At 35.1% G+C, this 26,707-nt stretch overlaps 1 protein-coding gene across 10 annotated transcripts in view; it reads left to right on the top strand.

The window, feature by feature from the left end:
- The window catches only part of ZRANB3 (zinc finger RANBP2-type containing 3), a 362,989-nt gene that overhangs the window by 139,733 nt on the left and 196,549 nt on the right, over positions 1-26,707 (top strand). For all 10 annotated transcript variants that reach the window (XM_079924961.1, XM_079924967.1, XM_079924959.1 and 7 more), the window contains 3 exons: positions 104-282; positions 2,876-3,107; positions 8,038-8,123. In XM_079924961.1, the coding sequence (XP_079781087.1) occupies positions 104-282; positions 2,876-3,107; positions 8,038-8,123 (497 nt within the window). The remainder of the gene's footprint in view (positions 1-103; positions 283-2,875; positions 3,108-8,037; positions 8,124-26,707) is intronic.

Below are 26,707 nucleotides of genomic sequence, written 5' to 3'. Positions count from 1 at the left end.
GATGATTTTACATTGGAAAATTATTTTGATAATACTTTTAAATAAAATATTTGATAAACATTTTCTTTCAAAATATTTTAGCATTTATTTATTTTTAATTTAGATGGGTCTAGGAAAGACAATTCAGGCAATTGGCATCGCTTACTTCTATAAGGAGGAATGGCCACTTTTAATCGTGGTCCCTTCATCTCTGAGGTACCCTTGGACAGAAGAAATAGAGAAATGGATCCCAGAGCTGGGTCCAGAAGAAATCAATGTTATCCAGAATAAAACTGATGTTGGGTAAGAACAACTTTTTAATCTTTAAGAAAAGAAAAGCCCTCCTGTGTGTATTTAGCATATAGCCATGTTTAGAATGAGATTATCACAGAATTTGGAATGAAGAGAGTAATATGGCGAATTTTATTTTACACTTTAAAATATGAATTATTTATCTAAAACCCAACTGTGTATTTGATGTCATAAGCTCCTTTATGGTATATTTTTAAAGTAAATGTAAAGTATACATGCTTTAAAAATATATGAATATACCTATGCTGTATATACCTTAAATTTACTTTAAGCAGACTATTTTAGGGTTGAAAAACAAATTTTACAACTTTTCAAGGATTAACTTGAAGATTTTGAGCTTTTATTATCAGCAACTATGGCTGGGTTTGCTTTCTAAGTTGTTAGTATGCAAGTTTTATGTATAACTGAAAATTAATGTTAGGCAATTTTACTTTTTTATTTTAATTTATAATTTTAATATTTTCTGTATTGAAAATATTTATTTTGTGGTTATTTGAAGTCCTTACTCTAAAAATCAGTCATAGTATAGCTACTGTATTTTTCTCCTTTTGTTTTCTAGCCATTGGAAAAAACCAATCAATTTGAATAAACCAATCAATTTGAATATTAATAATTTATTACACTGAGTTTCTGGGTGAATCATGCAAATTATCATGTTCTCAGAAGTTGAAAATTACCAATTTCTCATCCACAAATAAAAAACGATGTACCTACTAGAAATAAATGTTAATACTTAGATTTTTTTGTGCGTGTGTGGTAGTATTCTACTATATTGTATTCTCTAAGGTTGTAAACATAAAGAGTGTTTGTAGAAATAAAGGTGGCCTTTGTAAATGTGGAAGGAGGACCCAGATAAAATAGATGGCAGCCTTTTTCTCTTTCAACCTTGGAACTCTAATTCAATGAAATATGTCTTCCTGGGCCGAAGAAAATTTAGACCCTATTTGCATGGTCAAAATAAAATGTATGCAATAATTATAAATTTTCTCTCTTACAATAAAACTGCATAAAATTTAAGACAAGAATTTAGAGAATGTAGAATTTATTAAGGCCTTTATAGTCATTTTCTGTAGGCTATACCTTATTTAAAAGTTAAATTTAAGTATTTTTAAAATATTTCTCCTCTATCATTTTTAATAGCATTTAGGTCTTCTAATTTTTATTGTTATTTTGGAAATATATTGCGATTAAATAGTGGCTAGTATTTTTATTTAAATAATAGTTGGGATATGTTTGATAGTACTACAACCCTACAGTGTAACTTTTCTGCAGGACGTTAGCTAAGGGCAGAAAAACTTACCCAATGTCTTCCAGGTACTTAAAGAAAACAGCTTTAGGTATATAGCAACATGTGGCAACATGTATTTACTGCAAATACATATACCTCCTTTTGTCATGCCAGTTATTCCTGGACTGTCCACTAGTCAAGATGTAGCAGGATAGCAGCTACAGTGACCTTTGAAGCCCTTGTCTTCTGTATATTGCTCTTAGTATATCTAAGTGATATTAACCCTAAAATTTTCTTCTGCAGCTTTTTCTGGTATTTGAGTACAGTAGGAAATTCTTAAGACTCTATATTAAGTAGATTTATCCAGGAATTAAATGTAGTTGTCCTTAAGAAAAAAAAATTCATGTTAGTACTGGCTCTTTAGGAGATCTGACTTTTCTGTTAGAGAGTAGAGAACTGCAGAAGACTGACACTGTCATGTGTTTTTCACTGGTGATATAGAAAACACAAGAGTGATATGTTTTATTGTTAATGCATTTATTTGTATAATTATTTCATTCTACAAACTCATTGGGAGCGTAGCATTGTACATACAAAGCTGAAAAAGACACATTTCCTGTCCTTAGCCCATCTTATGATATAATAAGGGAAATAAATATATAAATGAATAATTTCATTACAGTTTGATAAAGAATATTATAGATACGTGAATTATAGAGATAGTCCAAAAGATCAGAGATAACTTTAGCCCAATGTGTCTCTGTGTGAGGTGGTACCCTCCTCCTCTTTTCCCCACACTCTGTCACCCCAGGGCCAGGACCTCACTTGTTGTCAAAATGACAAGGACTCTATTGGCCTTTAATGGGAGGGTTCAAGAATGTGAAATGCCCTGAAGTGTTCTGGACAGACCTGTAATACTAAGTATCATCTTGCTCGAAATCACAACAGCACCTCAGCTGAAAAACACTGCTATCCTGTTTGTGGGAAGGCTTCATTGAATAGTTAACTAATCTTTGAGTATCTACTTATTTTATGCATGATTCTAGGTGCATGGAAGCAAATGTTCTCAGAAAGTAATGTACTTATCCTAGTAAATGTGGCTACCTGGATGTCAAAATATTCCAAAGACCAGTTAACCAAAAATTTGGTTTTGTTAACCAAATTTAAAATTTGGATTCTGATTTGTCATATTTGAAGATGGTAAAATCTTAAGAGATACTGGGTTTCAGCGGTAGTACCATCTCTTCTTATTTTTCCTCTTCTTTCTCCTCTGTGTTTCTTCCCAAAGAAATGTATTTTTTTAATGATAAATTGGTTACTAAAATATTTTTAAAGTACATGGATTTTCTTTTCTAGGAGAATATCGACCAGCAAAGTGACAGTTCTGGGTTATGGTCTTTTAACCACAGATGCAGAGACTTTGATAGATGCACTGAATAATCAGAACTTCAAAGTAGTTATTGTAGATGAATCACACTACATGAAGTCCAGAAATGCAACTCGCAGCAGGATTTTATTGCCAGTAGTACAGAAAGCCAAACGAGCCATTCTTCTTACAGGAACTCCAGCACTTGGAAGACCTGAAGAGGTATTAAAATCCTTATACTCTGGGCTTTAAAAAAAGAATTGAATCAATCACTGTTTTTTGCAGTTTTTAATTTTAAATCAGATGCCTCAGAGGCCATAAGAGCACATTGGGAAATTCTAGATATCTATTTATAGTTAAATATATCTTTTACCATGACTGTTTTTATCTGTTTACATGTGAACCATAGCCATGCTTGCAGGTATATATAAAAAATAGTTTTTACCGTCATTATAAGATTTTCATATTTAGTACACATTTGTAATATTCTTCACACTTGTGTTCTTATGGTTCTTCTATGGTCTCAGTTTTCATTTATCTAGTCTATTTTACATTATAAGCTCCTTATGACTGGTGTTGAATCTACTTTGTATCTTTTATACTGTGTTACATAATTTCTCTCTGTTCCTCTTTCGCTTCAAAATCCACATTTCGGAAGGTAGACAGAAAATAGAACTTATATGAAGACCAGATAGGGTATCCACTTTGAATGGAGGGATAAGGCATTTGTTGGATTCCCTATTTAGCTTTTACAACTCTAAGAGGCAGATGGGGTATGGAGGGCTGAGAGGAAGAAATGAAGGGTGAAACACTCTAAGGGTCAGTGTAACCTAGGGAAGCACTGTCTATTAAGGTACACTTAGTCATAGAAAAAAATATGAGCCTATTGTCTGGTAGGGTTGTTGTAAGAAATAAAGGAAATATTGCTTCGAAAGTACCTTGTCATGTGCCATAGTAAGCACTCAACTAAGGGTGTCCATTGTTATTTTTGATTCTTAAGCCAAGCCTGAGAAACAGCTATTGCATCGCATCTCTACTAGTATTACCAAGGCTCTGCTTTTGTTCTCCACCCTGGGAGTCTTCTGAAATACACATAACAGTACATAGACTGTGATGGTATAATTCTCAATTTTACCTTTTATATTTTTGCTCTGGATACTCACTGGAAGTGGGAGAGTGGACCCCAAGTAATTTACTTACGTTCCAAAATTATGTCGCTGAATAATGGGGTTTATTATGTCTTAATATAAAATGTATCATTTAAGAAGGAGAATGTATAAAAGATATATGTATTTTAAATGATAGTAGTAAAATGAATACTCACTTACTGATTACCTACCGTAAGAAAGAGAGCACTGACAATACGGTAGTGGCCCTTGTGTCCCATGTGATTACATGCCAGTCCCTTCACTCCTCACCCAGGATAGCCACTATTCAAAGCAAGGGTAATTCCTGGTTTTGTGGATCACGATGGTTATACAAATTGGGGATGTTTGGGACTCTTTAAGAAAAAACTATAAAATTACAAGTTCTAAATTAGGAGTTCTGAAATTGGTATGAGTCCTCCAACTTTGTTTTTCTTTTTCAAGATGTTTTTGGATATTCTGGGTCCCTTGAATTTCCATATGATTTTTTTTGTAGAACTTGGCATTTTTTACAGAGAATCCAGCTTAGATTTTCATAGGTATTGTGTTGAACCTGCAGATCACTTTGGAGTGTATTGCCATGTTAACAGTATTAAGTCTTCAAATCCATGAACATGAGATATCTTTCAGTTTATTTAGGATTTAATTGTTTTCCAACAGTGCTTTGTAGTTTTAACAGGATAAGTCCTATGCTTCTTTTGTTAAATATTTTATTCTTTTTGATACTGTTGTCAATAGAATTGTTTTCTTAATTTCATTTGTAGAATGTTCATTGCAAGTATTTAGAAATACAATTGATTTTTATGTATTGATCATGTATCCTGAAACCTTGCTGAACTCATTTATTATTTCTAGTAGTTTTTAGTGGACTCCTTAGGATTTTTTGTAGACAGGATCATATATACGTTACTTTAATTGCCCTGGCTAGAACTTCCAGTACAATTTTGAATGGAAATGGCAAGTATGGCATCTTTATTTTGTTCCTAATCTTAGGAGGAAAGCCCTCAGTCTTTCACCTTTAAGTATTACCTGTGTTACCTGTGGCTTTTTGTAAATTTCTTTTATCAGTTAAGTTCCTTTCTACCTCTTGTTTATTGAGTGTTTAATCATGAAAGGATATTGAGTTTGTCAAATGCTTTTTCTGCATTTATTGAGGTACTTATATTTTTTTTTGTCCTTTATTCTATTGATAGGGTGTATTATAATCATTGATTTTCAGATGTTAAACCAACCTTGCATTCTAAGATAAATCTCACTTGGTCATGATATATAATCCTTTCATATGTTGCTAGATTCAGTCTGCTAATATTTTGTTGATGATTATTGTGTCTATATTCATAAGAGATATTGATTTGTAGTTTTTTTTTTAAATTATATCTTGGTCCAGTTTTGTTATTAAGGTAATACTGGCCTCAAAGAATGAGATGGAAAGTGTTCCTTCCTCTTCTATTTTTTAGAAGAGTTTGCAAAACATTGGTATTACTTCTTTTTTAAATATTTGGTGAATTTGATGGTGAAGCTATGTGGGCCTGAACTTTTCTTTGTGAGTCGATTTAGGTTAACAACTCATTCTCTTCATTGAATAATGTCCATTCAGATTGTTTCTTTTTGAGTCAGTTTTGGTACTTTGTGTCTTTTTAGGAATTTGTTCATTTCATCTAAGTTACCTAATATATTGGCATACTATTGTTCATAGAATTCCCTTATAATTTTTTGTATTTCTGTGAGGTTGATAGTGATGTCCCCTCTTTCATTCCTGATTTTAGTAATTTGAGCCATCTCTCTTTTTTCCTTGGTCGTTGGAGCTAAAGTTTTGTCAATTTTGTTGATCTCTCCAAGAACCAACATTTGGTCTCATTGATTTATTTCTCTGTTGTTTTCCATTCTCTATTTTGTTCATTTCCATTCTAATCTTTGTTATATTATTCCTTCTGTTTGTTTTGGGTATAGTTTGCTCTTCTTTCCAGTGTTTTAAGGTTAAAAATTAGATTATTAATTTGAGAGCTTTCTTCTTTCTTAATACAGACATATACAGATATAAATTTTCCTCTAAGCACTGCTTTCATTGCATCTCATTTTTGGTATGTTATCTCCTCAGTTTCATTTATTGCAAAGTCTTATCTAATTTCTAAATAATTTCCCTTGTGATTTCTTTTTTGAACAATTTGTTATTTAGGAGTATGTTGTCATATAAAAAGGATGTAAAGCAACAAAGCCACTTTGGAAAACACTTTGACAGTTCCTTAATAAATTAACAATCAAATTACTATAGTACCTAGCAATTCCATTCCTAGGTATATACCCAAGAGAATTGAATATACAGCTGTTCACAGTAGCATTATTCATGATATCCCAAAAGTGGAAAAAAGCCATTGTCCATAACTGCTGAATGGATAAACAAAATACAGCCATAAAAGAAGTAAAGTACTAATATACTCTACAACATGGGTGAACCTTGAAGACATTATGCTAAGTGAAAGCCAGACACAAAGGCTACATATTTTTTATTCTATTTCTATAAAATGTCCAAAATAGGCAAATTCTTGGAGATGGAAATACATTAGTGGTTGCCAAGACCGGAAGAGAGGGGAAATGGGAAATGACTAGTAATGGGTATAGATTTTATTTTTGGAGTGATAAAAATGTTCCAGAATTAGATAGTGGTGATCGAGGTACTTTTTTTTTTTTAATATTTATGTTTGTTTGTTTGTTTGTTTGTTTATGGCTGCGTTGGGTCTTCATTGCTGTGCACAGGCTTTCTCTAGTTGCGGCGAGCAGGGGCTAGTCTTCGTTGCGGTGCACAGACTTCTCATTGTGGTAGCTTCTCTTTTTGCAGGGCACGGGCTCTAGGCACGTGGGCTTCAGTAGTTGTGGCACGCGGCCTCAGTAGTTGAGGCTCGCAGGCTCTAGAGTGCAGACTCAGTAGCTGTGGTGCACGGACCTAGTTGCTCCGCGGCATGTAGGATCCTCCTGGACCACAGCTTGAACCCGTGCCCCCTGCATTGGCAGGCAGACTCCTGACCACTGCACCAGCAGGGAAGTCCCTGGGGCACATTTTGAACATACTAAAAGCCACTGAATTTACACTTTAAAAGTGTGAACAGTAAAAGTGGTATATGAATTTATATTTCAATAAAGCTGTTGTTTTTTAAAAGCATATTAACAGTGAGACACTACTATGTGCATTCTATTAAAGTTATAAAAATGAAAAGATTTTATGATACTATTGATGGGAGTATAAATTGGGACCATCTTTTTACAGTGCAGCATAGTAACATCTATCAAATTTTTAAAAACATATACCTTAAACCCACCTGTTTCATTTCTAAAAATGTACCCTATAAACCCATCTAATATAAATGCAGATGGGGAATGGATGGATGGATGGATGGATAGATAGAGAGATGATTGATAGATGTAGATGTAGATACATATACCTACACCTACATATATTTACGTATTTGCACTCATACACATAGACTTACACCAAGTTATTAATTTTTGTAACTGCATAAAAGCTAGAAACAGTCTATATGTCCATTATCAGGAGACCTTTAAAATATTTTCCAGTACGTCTACATAATAAAGAGTTGCTATGCAGCCTTTAAGCAGTATTTATTATTATTATTATTATACATTGCTTATATAATTTTTAAAACTAAGTAAAATTAGGTATATATGTACTTTAATGATGTCTAAGACATGTTTTGAGGGACAAAATTCGAGTTGTGTATGTTATATGATCCTCTTCGTCTGAATAGAAGAGAATATACAAATATGCATATATAGGCATACAAAATATAGAAATGTATATTGAAGAAAAGGATAGCAGTTATTCCTGAAGAATAGGATGGCATGGTTGGGTGGATGGAGGGGAAGGAGGAGCCTTGATGAAAAAGAGATAGATTTTCTTTTCTACTTTTTACTATTTCATTAACTGGATTTATCGTAGTAACTAATTTACTTGAAAATATTACAACATATTGAGAGCACTTGTATTGTTACAGCTTTTTATGCAGATTGAAGCTCTCTTTCCACAAAAATTTGGAACATGGACCGAGTATGCCAAAAGATACTGTAATGCACATGTCAGGTAAGACAAACTATTTTCTCTAAGTTTCAATCCTCACATATTTACCATGAACATTAAGCTCTGTTAGTTATTCTTTGTTCCAATGTTTTTCAAGCTTGTGGTAGTTATGGAATAATTTGAAGTAAAATCTTGGGTGGATGACCCATATATAAAATAAGTAAAAGGAGTAGATAATGGCAGTTTGTCTTTCTTTATTTTTTACCTTTCAAGTATTTCATTTTTAAAACTATTTATTTTTATTGACTAGATGGATGTGCACATTGCACAAAAATGAAAAGTAAGTGCCCATTCCACCTGTGTTTCTCAGTTAAACATTCTCTTCTGGAGAAGGAGTATCCTTCTGGAGATACTTTATATGTGAAAAAGCACATGTGGTTACGTGTGTATAATGTTATTTCATTTTGTTTCTACATATATAGTATTGTAATGTACATACACACTGTTCTGCAGTTTGCTGTCTTCACCTACTATGTATTGGAGATCCATGCATATCAGTTACTAGAAGAGCTTTGACCTTTCTTTTTAAATGCTGCATGTATTCTACTGTTTGGATGCCCTGTAATTGATTTATGCAGTGTACTATTAATAGACATTTATTTGTGGTATATAACTGTTGCATACAGTGCAGCAATGCATATCCTTGCACGTGTTGAGAGGTAGTATATTATAGTGTCAAAGAGCATGTAAAACTAGAGCTAGACCACCTGTGTTTTATTTTCATATTCAGTGCCTACCAGATGTTTCATTTTAGGAAAATAAATTTACCTCCCTATCCCTTAATTTCTTCAGCTCTAAAAACAGAATAATTATTCCTTCCTCAGAGTTATTATGAGACTTAAATTAGCTTATATTTATAAAGGCTTGAACAGTGACTGGTACATAGTGAGCTCTCAATAATTTTTAGGTATTTTAATATTTCATGTAATATACATGGGAATAAACCTGTAAGATAAATTTATTAGAAGTGGAATTGCTGGTAGAAAGGGCATTTGCATTTTTATATTTTTTAGACGTTTGCAAATTATGCTCCACAAAACTTATACCGATTTATATTCCTATCAGCAGTAAGATTGTCTCTTTCCCCACACCTTGCCAACATATTCAAATAGAAATTATTTTGTATTGCCAGTGTGATTTGATAGTAGTTTTAATGCACATTAGTCTTCTTGCACATTACTAAGTGAAGCTGAACATTTTTTTCATATATGTAAGAGTCATTTGTACTTTTATCTGTCAGTTATCTGTGCTCTTTGCCCTTCATTCTACTAAGCTTATTAGGTTTTTTTCTTATTGATGTACTGGAAATCTTTATATATTGTGAGCATCAGGTCTTTATCTGTGATATGAGTCCCTTATCTTTTTTGTCAGTATGTGTGTGTGTATTTGATTTTTTTCTTTTTACAATTCCCTCAAATATCCCTATGTGGTTGTGATGTTCTGATGCCTTTTAAAGGGCTCTAAAGCACAGAGATACAAAGAATCCTTCCAAATTGTTTATGTGAAGGCAGTTTAACACTGATACCCAAAATCAGAGAAGATAGCACACACACAAAAAGAACCAAGGCTCTTTTTCTACTTAAGACTATAAATGCAGAAATAGTCAATATTAGTATAAACCAGATACTCATTAAATGGCCTAATATATTAACCATATGCAAATGGAATCTATGTCAGGAATGCAGCCATAGTTTAATATTAGGAAGTCTATTAATATATTTAGCCATGTTAATAATGAAAAGGAAAAGCTTCATTTCATTTTCCCCATTTATGCTGAGATAGAATTTAATAAAGTTCAGCATACATCTTTTTTTTTTTTAATAAATTTATTTATTTGTTTATTTTTGGCTGTGTTGGGTCTTCATTGCTTCATGTGGGCTTTCTCTGGTTGCAACAATCAGGGGCTACTCTTTGTTGTGGTGCGTGGGCTTTTCATTGTGGTGGCTTCTCTTGTTGCAGAGCACAGGCTCTAGGTACACGGGCTTCAGTAGTTGCAGTGGTGGGCTCAGTAGTTATGGCTCGCAGGCTCTTGAGTGCAGGCTCAGTAGTTGTGGCGCATAGGTTTAGTTGCTCCGCGGCATGTGGGATCTTCCTGGACTGGGGCTCAGAACCTGTGTCCCCTGCATTGGCAGGTGGATTCTTAACCACTGCACCACCAGGGAAGTCCCCAGCATTCACCTTTGATTACAGTTTTTAATAATTTTAAGTTATTCATGTGTGATATTTATATACATATCAACACATATAATATATACGTTTATGTATCTGTATGTGTTTTAATCCCAAAGCCACCATCACATGGAACACTAAAACCAAGGCAAGGGTGTTAATTGTCACGCACTTTACCTTTATTCTGCAGGCATTAGTTCAACTACTCAAAAGAAAAATAAGAGGTAAAAATTGGAAAGAAGGGCTTCCCTGGTGGCGCAGTGGTTGGGAGTCCGCCTGCCGATGCAGGGGACGCGGGTTTGTGCCCGGGTCCGGGAGGATCTCGCGTGCTGGGGAGCGGCTGGGCCCGTGGGCCGTGGCCGCTGGGTCTGCGCGTCCGCAACGGGAGAGGCCACAACGGTGAGAGGCCACAACGGTGAGAGACCCGCGTACAGCAAAAAAAAAAAAAAAAAAAAAAAAAAGGGAAAGAAAAAGGCAAAATTATTATTATGTGCAGCTGATATTATTTATTTAGAAGACCCAAGACGATGAGCTCAAAAATGTTCAAAACCAAAGAGATTTCATTAAGGTGTCCTAGCACAAAGTTATCATTAAAAAGTCAGTTGTCTTCCTCTACACAAATAATAATAAATAGTTTTAGGATATAATACCAAATAGGTACAATGGTAGATATTGTTGGGGAGCCCTTAGTTATAATTCTTGCAGATTATAAATGTCAAACGTCTGTCTACATGAAACAGATATATTAATATATTAATTACATTTTGGGGACTAGCAAAACCTAACTGGTCAGAATACATTTCTTTTTTTGTTTGTTTTCTGATTAGGACTTGTCACATGACATTAGAAGTGTTAGAAGTGTATACCTGTCCTTTTCTTGCTTATTAATGTAGACATTGTTTCAAAGAAAAGTTTATGAAATGCTTTATGATTAGAGAGATTGTGTTCTATTTCCTGTTTACGAGAGAAAGCCATTTCAAGATTATCATCATGCTTCTCAAGGCATTTTCTTTCAGATTCCATTTCAAAAGTTTTATGTTATTCCTTTACTTCTTTACCTCGAAAGCCCTATGGTTTCATAGACTCTGATTCAGATCAAGGCACTTCTTGGCATTTTAAGTTAGTCTATGGAATGTTAAATTTTTTTCCATAATGTTTGGATTCTATGAAGTTGTCATTTTCACACTATAATTTTGCAGAAGCCAAATTATGGTTAGTTATTCAGTTCTAGACCCTTATTTTATACTTGAAATGTCATGACTATATTAAAAATAAAATTAAATGAAGTTTGAGTAAAAATGTAACTTTACCTTTGTAAAGTTTATTAAATACATAAGTAATGGTAAACAGAAGTATACTTACATGAATGTGATTTTGAGATGAGAAGTCTAGGTGTAGGTAACCACCTACCTGGTTTGCTTTGAGAGGAACAAGAGAAAGTATTACTCAATCAGAGCATCTCATATCCAAGATTCCTTACATCATTCACTCTACTAGGTTATATTTAGAAGAAGCTATAAATACAAATATGACTTGGAGAAGGCAGCACATTCAGTTTCAACCATTAGCACGTTAGAGCTAGAAAGACTTTACAATCATGCAGTCCCCCTCTGTCATTTTATAGGAACCTGGCAAGGTTAAATGGCTTGTCCTGTATGTGACTTCCTGTTACATTTTTTTCACTTTTCCTGGCAGTAAGAAAGACTTTGGCAATGGCAACTTTAAAAAATGTTCCTCTACATAGAAAAAAAGGACACATAGATAGTCCAACCATGCATCCCGTTATTAGCAGCCACCTCCCTGATGTCATGCTTAAAGGTTAAGAATATCTTTATAGTAATTTATCAAAATTTCTGAACTTTCTTTACAGCTGATATTTTGTGCCCATTCTACCTCTTAGGAGAAATAGTTGTCTAAATTTTTATGAGAGGGAAAATCCTGGGTGATAGTACATATAAAGGTATTTATAGTCATTCTCCAAAAGTGTTAATAATTAGTAGGTCATGTCAGCTTCAAGAAAGCTGTCTTTTATGGAAGTGCACGGTACCTTGTCGTTAGCACTGTTGCATTTAATGTTCTAATCCATGGCTAAATAGAGGTCATGTCTACTCCATTTGCAAATGGCTCGAATCTGAGAGAAATAGTTAATATACTGGATGGCAGAGATGAGTTTGAAAACTAACTAGATAAAAATTAATAGGATAAATTCTGCACTTAGGCTTAGAAAGTCTGCTTTGTGCGGAAGGGATTTGAGAAATCCTCACCTTTTATCAGTAGTTCAGTTCAAAAAGACTTCTGGTTTTAAATAATGCTAGGCTAAATTAAAGTCAAGTGTCTGTCATAACTGATAAAAATAAAGTAATATTAGGGCACACTAATCAAAGTAGCATCTAGGGTAAGGGATGGTTCTACTCTGCTCATTGATTAGACTATCAGGAGTATGGTCTAATTTTGAATTAATCCATTCATTCAAAAAATATTTATAGGGTACTTGTTACATGCCATGCCATGTGCTAGGCATCAGGTATGCATTAGAGAACAAGACTCAAGTGGTCCTAGCCTTCATTGAATTTTCTAGTCAGACGCTAACTAGATAATTATAGTTGTGATGAGTGTCATAAAAGGGAAGCAAAGGATGTTATGGCAGAGTTTAATAGAGTGAACTAAAAGTAGGTCAGAGAGGACAGAAGAGGCATCCTGTGAATAAGTGATATTTATTTGCATTCCAGGAAGAAGAATTTTCTGTGGTAAGGCTCAGAGCAAGAGAGACTGCTATGCCTTTGAGGAACTAGAAGAAGTTCAGTTCAGCTTGAATATTCTTGAGTGAATTGAAGAGAGGGTCTCAAGGCAAGATGGAGTTAGGCACGGGTCATATTATACAGGGTCTTGTTCTTCATCATAATAGCAGTAGGAAGGCACTGGAGGGTGTTTTGTGTTGTTATTTTAGTTATCACTATTGTGGGGTTTTTTTTATTACACTAAAATATACTTGAGGAAGTTTATCATTTTAACCATTTTTAAGTTTATAGTTCAGTGATATTAAGTACATTCACATTGTTGTGCAGCCATCACCACCATCCATCCATCTCTAGAACTTTAATGGGCACTGAAACTGTGCCCATTAAATAATAATTTCCCATCCCCCCACTGCATGCATGAAAGGACACGCATGATTATATTCACAAGTTTTACTTGTTATTTTTTAAGACAACATTTTCACATGGTTCAAAATTCTAAAGCGATAGAAACGTATATACTTTGAAAAATCTTCCTTTCACCCCAGTTTCCCTCCCTTTAGGCAACTGTGTGTAGTTTTTAATCTTTCTGCATAAATTGTGTGCCTTTTCAAGCAAATTCCTATTTTTTACTAGTTGTTATAAACATACACGTTGTTTTGTACTTTACTTATTTGTCCTTTCTTTGTATACCTAAATACCTTCAGCCTTTTTATGGCTTTATGATATTATTTACAATATCCATAGTTTCTGGGCTGGCTAGAAGTTGAGGGACTTTGCATACTTTTATTTTCTCTAGGAAACTGGAAAAGTTTCAGAGAAATGGAAAAGTTGAGGGTTAAAAGTTTGATGAACGTTGACATGGTGTGAGATTTTGATGAATATTGATATGGTGTGAGATTTTGCTGAATGGGGGAATGAGATAATGAGATTAGTGTGGTAGAATTGGTGCAGCACTGAATAACCAATTGAGATCAGCAATTCTAGATTTGTACTGGAACCAGTCTTCTCTAAGGTATATTTCCCCGCAGCGTGGGTAGAGGCTTGGAAAAGGCTTATAGTTGGGTCGATCCAAGATTTTTTCTTTTTTTCACTAGCTTGCAATGCATGGACTGTGGGACAAGGGAAATTATACTATACTGATAAAAACAAAGGTAATGTATGGACTCGGAAATCAAAGTAAGGTGAGGAAGGATGTGAAGACAGGAAGGTTATTGTGGATATGGTAAAAGTTGACTTAAAGGTCCTGATGAGATAGTAAAGCTACAGTGGGTGTGAGTGAACAAGAGGGCTAGGAGGACGGAGGTTCTAAAGAGTGGAAGGTCTGAATTTACCAGGTAGAGCTCTTTTTCAGGATCGATGATTGCTGTGGGAGTAGAATGATTGGAGTGGATTTTAGAAGGTCACTGGAGACAAGGAATACAAGGAACTGAAAGGGAACTAAAAGTCACATTTTAAGAAGCATGTTAACAAATGAAAACATATCTGGGAAAGGGTTCCCGGAATAATGAGGGGATTTCATATTCAGCTCTACAAATGCCTAATATTATTGATTGCCTGCTATATTTAAGACATTATTTCAGAGCTGCCGGCAATACAAAGATGAGTAAGATGTAGTGCTTGATCTTAGGAAGCCTATAGGAATTTGAAAAAGAGAAGACCTAGAGGGAATAAGTCTTTAAATACTTAAAGATCTGTCATGTTTTAAAGGAATTAGACTTTTATCTTTGTGGTCTCAGAGAGTAACATTATTATCAAGGAATGAAACTTAATGGGAAGGTAGATTTGGGCTTAATATAAGAAATAGTAAAATATTCACATGTATATATGACAAGAAGACAATAAAATATATAACACCATACAATAAAAATGGAATGGAAAAATAACATAATCCAACTATACTAACAAGTAAATTGTTTTCATTTTTTTATTTCTATGCTTGTCCATATATCTAATAATTTTTACATAGTTTTAAAGTTTAACATAGCCTACATGTGATGCTGTCATCTACTGTTTTCACTTAGTTATCATCTTGTCTCATGCTTTAACATTGTCTTTATAAGTTATTTTATTTATTTATTTATTTTTGGAGCTATACAGGGACAAGTTTTTATACACTGTTAAAATGAAATTTGTATTAATCTTTACATCAACTATAACTCAATAAAAATTTTTTTTTGAAAACTTGAAAAACACTATAAACCTGGCAGACATCTATCGAACGCTCCACACAACAGCAGTAGAATACACATTCTTCTCAAGTGCACACGTAAGGTTTTCCAGGATACACCATATGTTAAGCCATAAAACAAATCTCAATAAATTTACAAGGATTAAAATCACAAGTGTGTTCTCCAACCACAGTGGAATAAAATCAGAAGCCAATTACAGAAAGAAATTAGGGGAATTCACAAATATATAGAAATTCAACATGTTCTTAAGTAATAAATGAGTCAAAGAAGAAATCACAGGGGAAATTAGAAAATACTTTGACATGGGGGCTTCCCTGGTGGCGCAGTGGTTGAGAGTCTGCCTGCTAATGCAGGGGACATGGGTTCGAGCTCTGGTCTGGGAGGATCCCACATGCCGCGGAGCAACTGGGCCCGTGAGCCACAACTACTGAGCCTGCACGTCTGGAGCCTGTGCTCTGCAACAAGAGAGGCCGCGATAGTGAGAGGCCCACGCACCGCGATGAAGAGTGGACCCCGCTTGCCACAACTAGAGAAAGCCCTCGCACAGAAACGGAAGACCCAACACAGCCCAAAATAAATAAATAAATAACTTAATATAAAAAGAAAATACTTTGACATGAATGAAAATGAAAAGATAACATATCAAAACTTATGTGATTCAGCTATGAACACTGGGTGCATTTATCTTTTAAAATTAGAGTTTTTGTCTTTTCCTGATAAATGCCCAGGAGTGGGATTGCTGGATCATATGGTAACTCTATTTTTAGTTTTTTAAGTAATCTCAATACTGTTTTACATAGTGGCAGCACCAATTTACATTCCCACCAACACTTTAGGAGGGTTTCCTTTTATCCCCACCCTTTACCCTCCAGCATTTATTATTTGTAGACTTTTTGATGGACTAGGAATATTCTCTTTCCTCAGAGAGTAAATAATTCATGAAGGGTTGTTTCATGGAGCTATATTAGTTTTTTTAGGTAACAAAGTGAAAGATGAGAACTTCTTAATGCAAAATACAAAATTTGAAACCCTCAAGTTAGGTTTTTGTTGGTTTGTTTCTATTTTTTAATATTTTTTTATTTTTTTGAATTTTTGAATTTTATTTTATTTTTTTTATACAGCAGGTTCTTATTAGTCATCCATTTTATACACATCAGTGTATACATGTCAATCCCAATCTCCCTATTTTATTTTTTTTAATTTCTCTGTTTTATTTTTTAAATATTACTAATGTAAAGATAGTTTATTGCTTTTGTGAAAAGGATTCATACTTATTTTATCAAATCAAACAAAGAGAAAAGAATTTTAAAATCAGTACAAATTAACTGAACTCTCACTGTCCAGAGGTAACCAGGACTAATTTATTATAGTGACTTCCCCTCTAGATAGCTTCTCTGCTTAGCTACATAAGGATAGGTAGATTGGTAGGGAGATAGAGAGGCAGTTTTATATAAATTGGGCCATAGTATGCATACTCTTCTGGAATATGCTTTTTCATTGAACACAATTTTTAAGATGTCTTTCTATATCAAAAACTAAAATACAGCTTTTTTATTGGCTATATGGTATGTTATTTTATGTATAAGATACTACGCTATGTATTTTAGATGTATTATCTTTAATTCTTTAAACAATCCTACATGATTGATATGTCCATTTTATAGATGAGTAAACTGAGACTTGAAAAGATTAAGTAACTTGTCCAGATCACAAAACTAAAAAGTGAAAGAGTAGTAATTTAAACACCCCATGTCATCACTTTTCTGTTATTCCTTTTTCAGTATTTGAATTATTTGGTAATTCAGTATCCGTGTTTATATGATTGGCTAAATAAATAGACTAAATAGACTAAATAATATTGTTCTCTAATAAATCAAATAGCTGACTCTTCCTTTCTTGGTCAACTTTTTATCTTTAATTATTCCCTTTTATTCCATCTTTTGGTTTTCTATATAGCTATCACTATTTTTTTTCTTTTTTACCTCAAAGACTTCAACAGATCTGTCAACTTCCAAAAGGCCATACAAGCTCATAGAATTATCTTCTTTTTTTTTTTTTTTTTTTCTTATTTCCTGGAGGCCTCCCTCCCACAGCCTCCTGTTCTGCTCCACTCTGGACTGGTTTTTCTTTAGGCATGGTGCAAAGCTGTCTTTCTGAATTTTCTTTTGCCGTTCCATTCCTGGATTCGATGACTTTTGTTTCTTAGTTTATTTTCTGGTCTTCTTTTTAATGTTTTATCATGGAAAAATTCAATATATGTAAAAGTAGACAGAACAAAGTAATGAGCCCCCCATGTACTCTTCATGAGCATCAACATTTGTCAGCTTATGGCCAATCTTGTTTTAGTTATAATCTCATTTACCTCCACCACCCTGTATTATTTTGAAGCAAAGCCTAGACATCACAATTTATCCGTAAAATGTTTCAGTAAATATACCTAGAGAGTAAGAACTCTTTTTTTAAAAAAAAATTAATTATTATACCATTATCATGCATAAAAAGATTAAAATTAATAATGATCCCTTAATATTAAAAACTCAGTGTTTCAATTCTCAGTTATCTTGTGAATATCATAATTGTACAGTTTTTTAAGTTTTTTCCCCATTGTTTGAGTCAGTACTCAAATAAGGCTCACACATTACAAATGATAGATCTCTCTTAATCTAAGTCTCTCTTAGTCTCCAAGTTTCTCCTCTATTTCCTTGTTTATTTGGTTAATTTTAATTTGTTGAAGAAACTAAATTGTGTCTGTAATCTGGATTTTGCTGCTTGCATCTCCATGGTGTTATTTAACATGTTCCTCTGTCCTCTGTATTTGATATAGAGATTTCAATTTTTTTAGCAATTCTACTTTTCTAGGGATGTTGTGTTCTTCCATTAGAAGGCCTGTGATATCTAAGGACTCTCTTTTTGTCATGTTAGTAGCTATCAACATTCAGTACATGATTTATTAAATCATTAGACATTGCAAAATGGTGATATTCTAATACTCTTTCTTCATTTATTACCTGACATGCCTCTATAAAGGAACCAACCATGCCTCATCCACTATTTGGACACTCAGTGGTTCTCTTTGTTTACAAAAGGCAGGATAAATGCTTAGTTTTTCCTTTTTATTTATGAGTGTTCAAAATAATAAGTTGTTTTGCTAGCATTCTCTAATAGTGTCCAGTGAGGGCTTTTATTTTTTGAAATTAGTAAAGTTAAGTCCTTTAACTTTGTTCTTTTTCAAGTTTGTTTTGGCTGCTCTGTGTCCCTTGCACTTTCATCGAAATTTTAGGATCAGTGTGTTGATTTCTGCAAAGACGTCGTCTGGAATTTTGATAGAGATTGCATAGTATCTATAGATCATTTTGGGGAGTTTTGCCACTTTAATAATATTAAACCTTCCAACCTATGAACAGAGATTTGTTTCCATTTATTTAATTTTTAAATTGATTTCTATGGTGTTATGTACTTTTCAGTGTATGATTCATAACATTTATCTTATTTTGTTTTTTTTCATACACTAGCAGGTTGAAGAAATTACCTTCTAATCCTAGTCTCTTGAGTGCTTGAGAGGTTTTATTTTTATCTCATATTTTTTCAATCCATTTTATTTATTATCTTTATTGATGGTCCGATTGTCCCACATTTGACAAAAGGGACTGTCTTCAATATGGTACTTTTGACAGAACCCTACTAGTCTTTAATTGCTTCCTTGACATCTGATATGACCAGATGTTACAGGGTCATTTGTACATTTTTTTTCCTTTGTTCCTCTTAGCATATTTCCTGTTTTTTTCTGAACACATAACCCTGAATGGTTTCCTAAGAAACGTGCACAGAAAGTACATTTTTTGAATCTTTATATGTTTGCTTATAGATAATCTCTTGATTTTTACATTGGTTGGGTATAGATTTTTGTTTTGGAAATCATTTTTCCTCAGGAATTTGAAGCATTTCTCCATTGTCTCTAATAACCATGGTTGCCATTAAGAATCATAGTGCCATTCTGACTTTTGATCCTTTCCATGTTTCATATATTTGTCTTCCCTCCTATTCTGGAAGCTTGTAAGATTATCCTTTACCCTGTTACTGTTTAATTTCATAAATATGTGCCTAGGTTTGTGTTCTTTTTTTCAAATGATGGACACTAATTGGTCCCTTTAATCTCAAAACTTGAGTGCTTATGTCTGGGAATTATTCATTTTAACTTTTTCTTTCCCTTTCCTTCAATGTTTCTTTCTGGAACTCCTATTATTTATGTAATATTTGTCCTTTAACTTTCTTATTTTTATTTTTTGTTTTACTTTTTTGAGAGATTTCCTCCTTTATCACATGGTTCTTCTGTTGAATTTTTGTTTTAGCTAAAGAAAAGAGCTAAACTATTATGAATTGTTAGCCATCCTTTCTTACCCTTTCTCCCCTTATTCCCTGTAGTCTTGTAACCTCCTCTTTTTGGATGCTTGTTGTTGCTGGGTGGGTTTTCGGTATTATTTTGTTTTATTTTTTATTTTAAAGTTTTCTTCTGTTTGCTGCATTTTATGTTTACTCTGAATTTTTTTTTTTGGTATTGTTTTGGTCTTCATTGTTCATATTGGAGGCTCTCCTCAATATCTTAATGGCCATTCGTATTAAAAACTGATGTTAAAAAGCTCATTAGAAGAGCTTTTTGACTAGAAAAGGATGAGCTTTTCATTGGGGAATCCCCAAATGTCATTATGTGGAGGACATCTTTCTGACCTTTTACATTTTTAAAAGAAACAAAGAACTGTCCATTCTTCTGCTGTGAGTGTTGCGGAGGTTTAAACCTGGCTACCATGTTTTTGGCATGAACAAGGGAAGGAGAATAATGTACTCAATGCTTAGTATGTAGACTTTATCTCAATCTATCTGGTTTCCATATGGCGCCTTTCCCCCACCTTCTACTGTTTTTGGTTTCCCTAGGTTAAACTTTGGTTCAATTTCTCTTGTAGAATAAAACTATAATCTCATGGTGGGGGATAGTAACAGGGTGGCATGGGATGGGGAGAGAATCAGGGCATGTCACCATGCCTTATACAGTCTTTCAACCAGTGTCCCCATTTTTAGCTATCATGTCACACTTATCCCCACCTTCTAAGGTACCTGATCTTTTTAATTCCTGAGACATTCTGGGATTTTGTGGACACCCCTCTTTAGGTCCTTGGTATTCAGCTTTCTCTGTTTCGTTAGCTTCTTCACTTTATTTTTTGCTTCTAGAAGTATGTTCACATTGTTTGCTGTTTCTCTTTCATTCTGTTTGTCCTGGTGGGTTAATATATCTTTATGTCTTTGGACTCATTTTGATTGAGGATACTATTTGTGTTCAGTTCACCATGTTTTAACCAGGACATCTCCTCTACTTACTTTCCCGTTTCCAAAAACTGCTTGAAATCCTCGTCTTCTGTTTCTCTCTCTCTCTTATTCTCTTTGTTCTTATTATGTAATACATTTTTTTTTAATTTATTTATTTATTAATTAATTTATTTTTGGCTGCATTGGGTCTTCGTTGCTGTGCACGGGCCTTCTGTAGTTGCGGCGAGCGGGGGCTGCTCTTCATTGCGGTGAACGGGCTTCTCATTGCAGTGACTTCTCTTGTTGCAGAGCACGGGCTCTAGGCGCACGGGCTTCAGTAGTTGTGGCACGTGGGCTCAGTAGTTGTGACTCTTGGGCTCTAGAGCGCAGGCTCTGTAGTTGTGGCACACGGGCTTAGTTGCTCCACAGCATGTGGGATCTTCCCGGACCAGGGCTCGAACCTGTGTCTCCTGCATAGGCAGGCAGATTCTTAACCACTGCACCATCAGGAAAGCCCCTGGAATACCTTTTAAATTCCTTTCCTTTCATGTTAGAAGGGTTTTCATAGAAACAAGTAATAAATATGATTAATTTGCCACATTTAACCACATGTACCTTTCCAAACTCTGGTTGTTGCTTCGGTTTTTGCTTGCTAAAGAATTGCTCTTCTCAAGAACTGTGGGGTGTATTCATTAGTCAGTTCATCCATTTATTCATTAATTCATAAGCTACTTATTATATGTTAGGCACAATGCTAGGTGCTAAGAATGCAAAGATTAATAAGATATGGTCCTTGCCATTAAGGAGCTTACATTCTGGGTATTCATGATTCTAATCTCAGATTTTCATGGTGTTTCTAAGTTACATTAAAATTTTGAGTTATTTTGTGACATAATATATTTTCATAGATCCAGGGAGATTTTTAACTTGCTCCCAAATTTATCTAAATAGCCAGAAAAACAGTTCTTGGACTCATATGTTTATCTCTGTAATTCCAGAAGTACTTTATTTAGGTGAGTAGTTTGCCTCAGTTTATTCACCTGTTTTTGGTCCTGACCACAATTACTTTGATGATTCAAATACATCTTTTTTTTTAAATGGGTGCAAAGTAGTATCTCATTGTGATTTTTAAAAAATATTTATTTATTGGGGCTTCCCTGGTGGTGCAGTGGTTAAGAATCCGCCTGCCAATGCAGAGGATACGGGTTCGAGCCCCAGTCCGGGAAGATCCCGTGTGCCGCGGAGCAACTAAGCCCGTGTGCCACAACTACTAAGCCTGTGCTCTAGAGCCTGTGTGCCACAACTACTGAGCCCACATGCCACGGCTACTGAAGCCCGTGCACCTAGAGGCTGTGCTCCACAGCAAGAGAAGCCACTGCAATGAGAAACCCACGCACTACAACGAAGAGTAGCCCCTGCTCGCCACAAATAAAAGAAAGCCTGAGCACAGCAACAAGGACCCAATGCAGCCAAAAATAAAATTAATTAATTAATTTAAAAAATTTATTTATGTATTTTGGCTGCGCCAGGTCTTAGTTGCGGCATGTGGGATCTTTTTTAGTTGAGGCATGTAGACTTCTTAGTTGCGGCACACAGGCTTCATAGTTGTGGCATGTGGGCTTCTTAGTTGTGGCATGCAAACTGTTAGTTGCAGCATGAATGCGTAATCTAGTTCCCCGACCAGGGATTGAACCTGGGCCCCCTGCATTGGGAGTACAGAGTCTTACCCACTGGACCACCGGGGAAGTCCCTCAAATACATCTTAAGATTTGGTTTGCTTAAGAAACACAAAACATTACTTCCATCTATGTGAATTTCTTCTACACATTTGAACTCCTTTTCACTGAATTGATTCCTAGTGCTTCAGAATCTGCTATTTTACAGAGCTCAAAGAGCTTTACTAACAGGAGATGAACACACTCTTGAGAAGCCATCTGTCCCATGCACGTGGCTCAGCTGCATCTGAATTCCTATACTCTCTTAAACCAATACAGCAGCCTCTTTTTTCTTCCTGCAGTTTCAAGTTTAGAGCACTCGATTGTCCAGTTATACTGGTAAACATGTAAGGTCTTCTGAGCAGCATATTTTATCTCAGGACACTGGGCTTTCTAAAATTCTTGATCTCTACAGTTAGTTCCCTAAATGTTAAACATTTCCAAAACCAACTGTCTGACTGCATTGAAGAAATAAATTCTTCATGTTTCTTCCGGCATTTTCCATATCTTTCATTCCATCAACTGACTATGGTTAGGGTGAAAAAAATCACAATTTGTTGATTCCTCTTTTCCACAGCTTGATTACATTGTAATGTACAGTCTGCTCTTTTCATGGTGATACCTTTCTTGAGTTTCAGAGCATCCTAATATTTCAGGATTTGGGAACAAGTTTATGTTTTATTTATCTAGACTGTTGCTCTTTATCAGTTCTATTTGTAAGTTCTCTTAGTGTTTTCACTCTGAATAATTCCAATTTTTCATTCTATTTTCCTATAATAGAACTTCCCTACTTCATTTTCTCCCTCTGGCATTTTTTTTTTTTTTTTTTTGCGGTACGCAGGCCTCTCACTGTTGTGGCCTCTCCAGTTGCGGCGCTCAGGCTCTGGACACGCAGGCTCAGCGGCCATGGCTCAAGGGCCCAGCCGCTCCGCGGCACGTGGGATCTTCCCAGACCGGGGCACAAACCCGTGTCCCCTGCATTGGCAGGCGGACTCTCAACCACTGCGCCACCAAGGAAGCCCGCCCTCTGGCATATTTACATTAAATTATTCCCATTTCTAAACATTTTCTAGTCTGTGGTATTCTTCTTGGGTGATAGAACCAGAACTACACACTGGATTACATATATGGTTTATCATTATTTAATATGAGAATGGAATATTCTAAATTTCTCCAATTTCTATCATTTGTCAAATTGTTTAGTTGTTAAACACTCAAATATTGTAGTGGGAAAACAAAATGCTACAGCCACCTTTAGAAAAAAAGCTTGGCTGTTTCTTATAAAGTTAGATATGTATAAACTATAAAACATTAAGGAAAAAATGAAAGATTTAAATAAGTGAAGTGGAATACTGTGTTCATGGACTGGAAGACTCAATGTTTTTGAAATGACCTTTTTTCTCAAATTGTTGTATAGATTCAATGCAATAATAATCAGATTACCAGTAGAATTTTTACTATACCATGCATTCTGCCTCCCGCCATGACTATGATGCCAGCCCAACTGCCTCTACTTCATCTCCTTTTGTTTCTCTTATTTTGTTTTCTCCCTTTGTTTCTCTGTCACTCCCTTTTACAACCTTAGTCCTTCCCTTAATTAACTAATAGTTGGAATTCTCCTGTACTGTGTCTGCTGAGCCCATTTTACAAGAATAGAGCATTGTTTTCTAGATATTGAATGAGAGGAATTGACTGAGTGGAATCCAGCTTTCCTCAGAATGTCCTTAGTCTGGTGACATAGGTCTTGATTTGCTTTTATGGTCCAGTTTATTCAGAATTAAGGTGTCATGAGGGTAAGCTCTGGGAGGAAGGGATTTTCTCATTAACGTCTCATGAGTTATTTCTTGGGAGATACAGAGTCTTTTGTTTGTGCAGCACCTTCTTGGATCATGTGGAAAAAAAGAGATATGGTGAACTGAAGATTGTATGTTAAATCTTACTTTCTGCTTGTCCTGAGGTATAGCTTACTGCCAGATTCTGTTGAATTTCTTTCTTTCTGCTGTTTTTTTCTAGGCCTTTGTTAATTCTTTTTAGGATCAGTCATCCAAGTCAAGGTTGATAATGTGAGGTTGGCTTAACACCTTCAGGGCCAGATTCCAGGGTCAGGTAGGGAAGCATGGATTCTCAAGGGCTCAAACGAAGCTCTGGGCCTCTAGACTCTTTGACATTAATTTTCTTCCCGGGTCCTCCTTAGTCTTGTCAGAAATTCCAGTTTTGTCCTAAGTGTTCAGGAACAGCCAGATGGAAGAGATGCACAGGACAAGGTATGGGGAAAGGTTGTGGAGCTACCATGCCCTCTCTAGGTGCTCCACTCTCCCTGAAATCTCCATGTGTTCACCAACCTGGAAGCCTGGTAGTCAATTGATTTTTGGCAAAGATGCAAGGCAGTCCTATGGAGAAAGTTGTCTTTCAACAAATGTTTCTGGAACAATTAGATATACAAATGCAAAAAAAAAAAAAAAAAAAAGAAAGAAGGAAAAGCAGTAGCAGCAGCTCAGTTCATTTCTCACACCTTATGTAAAATTTAACTAAAAATGGGTTTTAGAGGATTCTGGAAAGTGGTGCGGTAGGAAACATCAGGAATCTGTCTCCCCACCTAGACAATAATTGCACTGGCAGAGTCTGTCTGATGTCAGTATTTTGAAAATCTGGAGTATATTGAAGACTTGCAACTTCCAGGGGAAGACTTAGATAATAAACTGTGGTTAATTTCAGTCAATTCCAACTCTTGCCACAGTAAACAGCTATCCATCGCCCACCTCCAGCCTCGTGGCAGACAGCTATATACGTGTTCCTGGAGCAACTTGCACACAGCTTGTGGGAGCCAGGCTGGGCACATAGGCCCCTGTTCTCCAAATTATCAAAGATCTGTACTCTGATCACTGATTGCTGCTTCTGATCACGGAAGTGCAGATGAAGTGGGAGCATCCATTGTTGTTTCACCTTTCCCTGTTATTGCAAGCCCTTTCCCCTCCAGGTTATGTCACTTCCAGGTAATTTAAGAGGCTAGTGCCATTTACCTCCTCCCTTCACTTTTCTGTTTTTCCCCTTTTGGGGGCCAGACATTAGGACATTCAAAAATAACTATATACATGGGTTACATTTGAAAGGGACCACATATGCCCAGGAAAAGGCACAGGATCAGAAAAGAACTGAAAAGACCTTAAGTTTATACCTCAGGCGGATCCTTAGCACAGAGACAGTCTACAAAAATTAAAAAAAAGAAAAAGAAAAATGAAAAACAAAACCACAATAAGCAATAACAACAACAACAACAACAAAAAAACAGTAGAACATGGGGAAGGGGAGAATCTGGTTTATAGAGTTACCATATTATTAGATTCAAATGTCCGGTTTTCAACAAAAATATCACAAGGCATACAAAGGAAAAGGAAAGTATGGCCCATTCATAGGAAAAAAATAAAATAGAAACTGCCCCGGAAAAGACCTGATGGCAGATCTCCTAGACAAAGACTAAAACAACTGTTTCAGAGATTCTCAAAGGAACTAAAGGAAGATGTGGAGAAAGTCCAGAAAATGATGAATGAACAAAATGGAAATATTAATAAAGAGATAGAAAACCTAAAAAAGAATCCTAAAAAGAAATTCTGTATCTGAAAAGTAAAATAACTGAAAGGAAAATTTTCCTAGAGGAATTCAAAGGCACATTTGAGCAAGCAGAATTAAGAATCAGAGAACTTGAAGATAGGACAATGGAAATTTTCAAGTCTGAGGAACAGAAAGAAAAAAGAATGAAGAAAAGTGAACAGAACCTAAGGGATCTGTGTGAACCATGAAACAGAGCAGCAGGTGGATTGTAGAGTCCCAAGAGAAGAGAGAAAAAAGGGGCTGAGAATATTTGAAGAAATAAGGACTCAAAACTTCCCAAATTGGATGAAAGATATGATTATAAACATCCAAGAAGCACAATAAACTCCAGAATAAGATAAACTGAAGGTGGCGCATATCCAGATACATTATAATCCAGCTTTCTAAAGACAAAGACAAAGAGAATCTTGATAGCAAGAGCAAAGCAACTTGCCACATAGAAGCGATCCTTAAAATGATTATCAGCTGATGTTTTATCAGAAACTTTGGAGGCCAGAAGGCAGTGAGCTCATATTACCATATGATTCAGCAATTTCACTTCTGGGTATATACCCAAAAGAATTAAAAGCAAGGTCTTGAAGAGATATTTGTACCCTTGTTCATAGCAGTGTAACTCACAATAAGTTAAACATGGAAGCAAACCAAGTGTCCATCAACAGACAAATAGAGTAGCAAAATGTGGCTTATACATCCAGTGGAATTTTCAGTCTTAAAAAAGAAGGAAATTCCGACATGTGCCACAACATGAATGAACCCTGGACATTATGTTAAGTGCAATAAACCAGTCTCCAACAGACAAATACTGTATGATTCCACTTATATGATGTACTTAGAGTAGTCAAAATCATAGAGACAGAAAGTAGAATGGT

The sequence above is a fragment of the Stenella coeruleoalba genome (assembly GCF_951394435.1).
Source record: "Stenella coeruleoalba genome assembly, chromosome: 6".
Lineage (NCBI taxonomy): Eukaryota > Metazoa > Chordata > Mammalia > Artiodactyla > Delphinidae > Stenella > Stenella coeruleoalba.
This window is presented reverse-complemented; position numbering and strand designations above follow the sequence as displayed.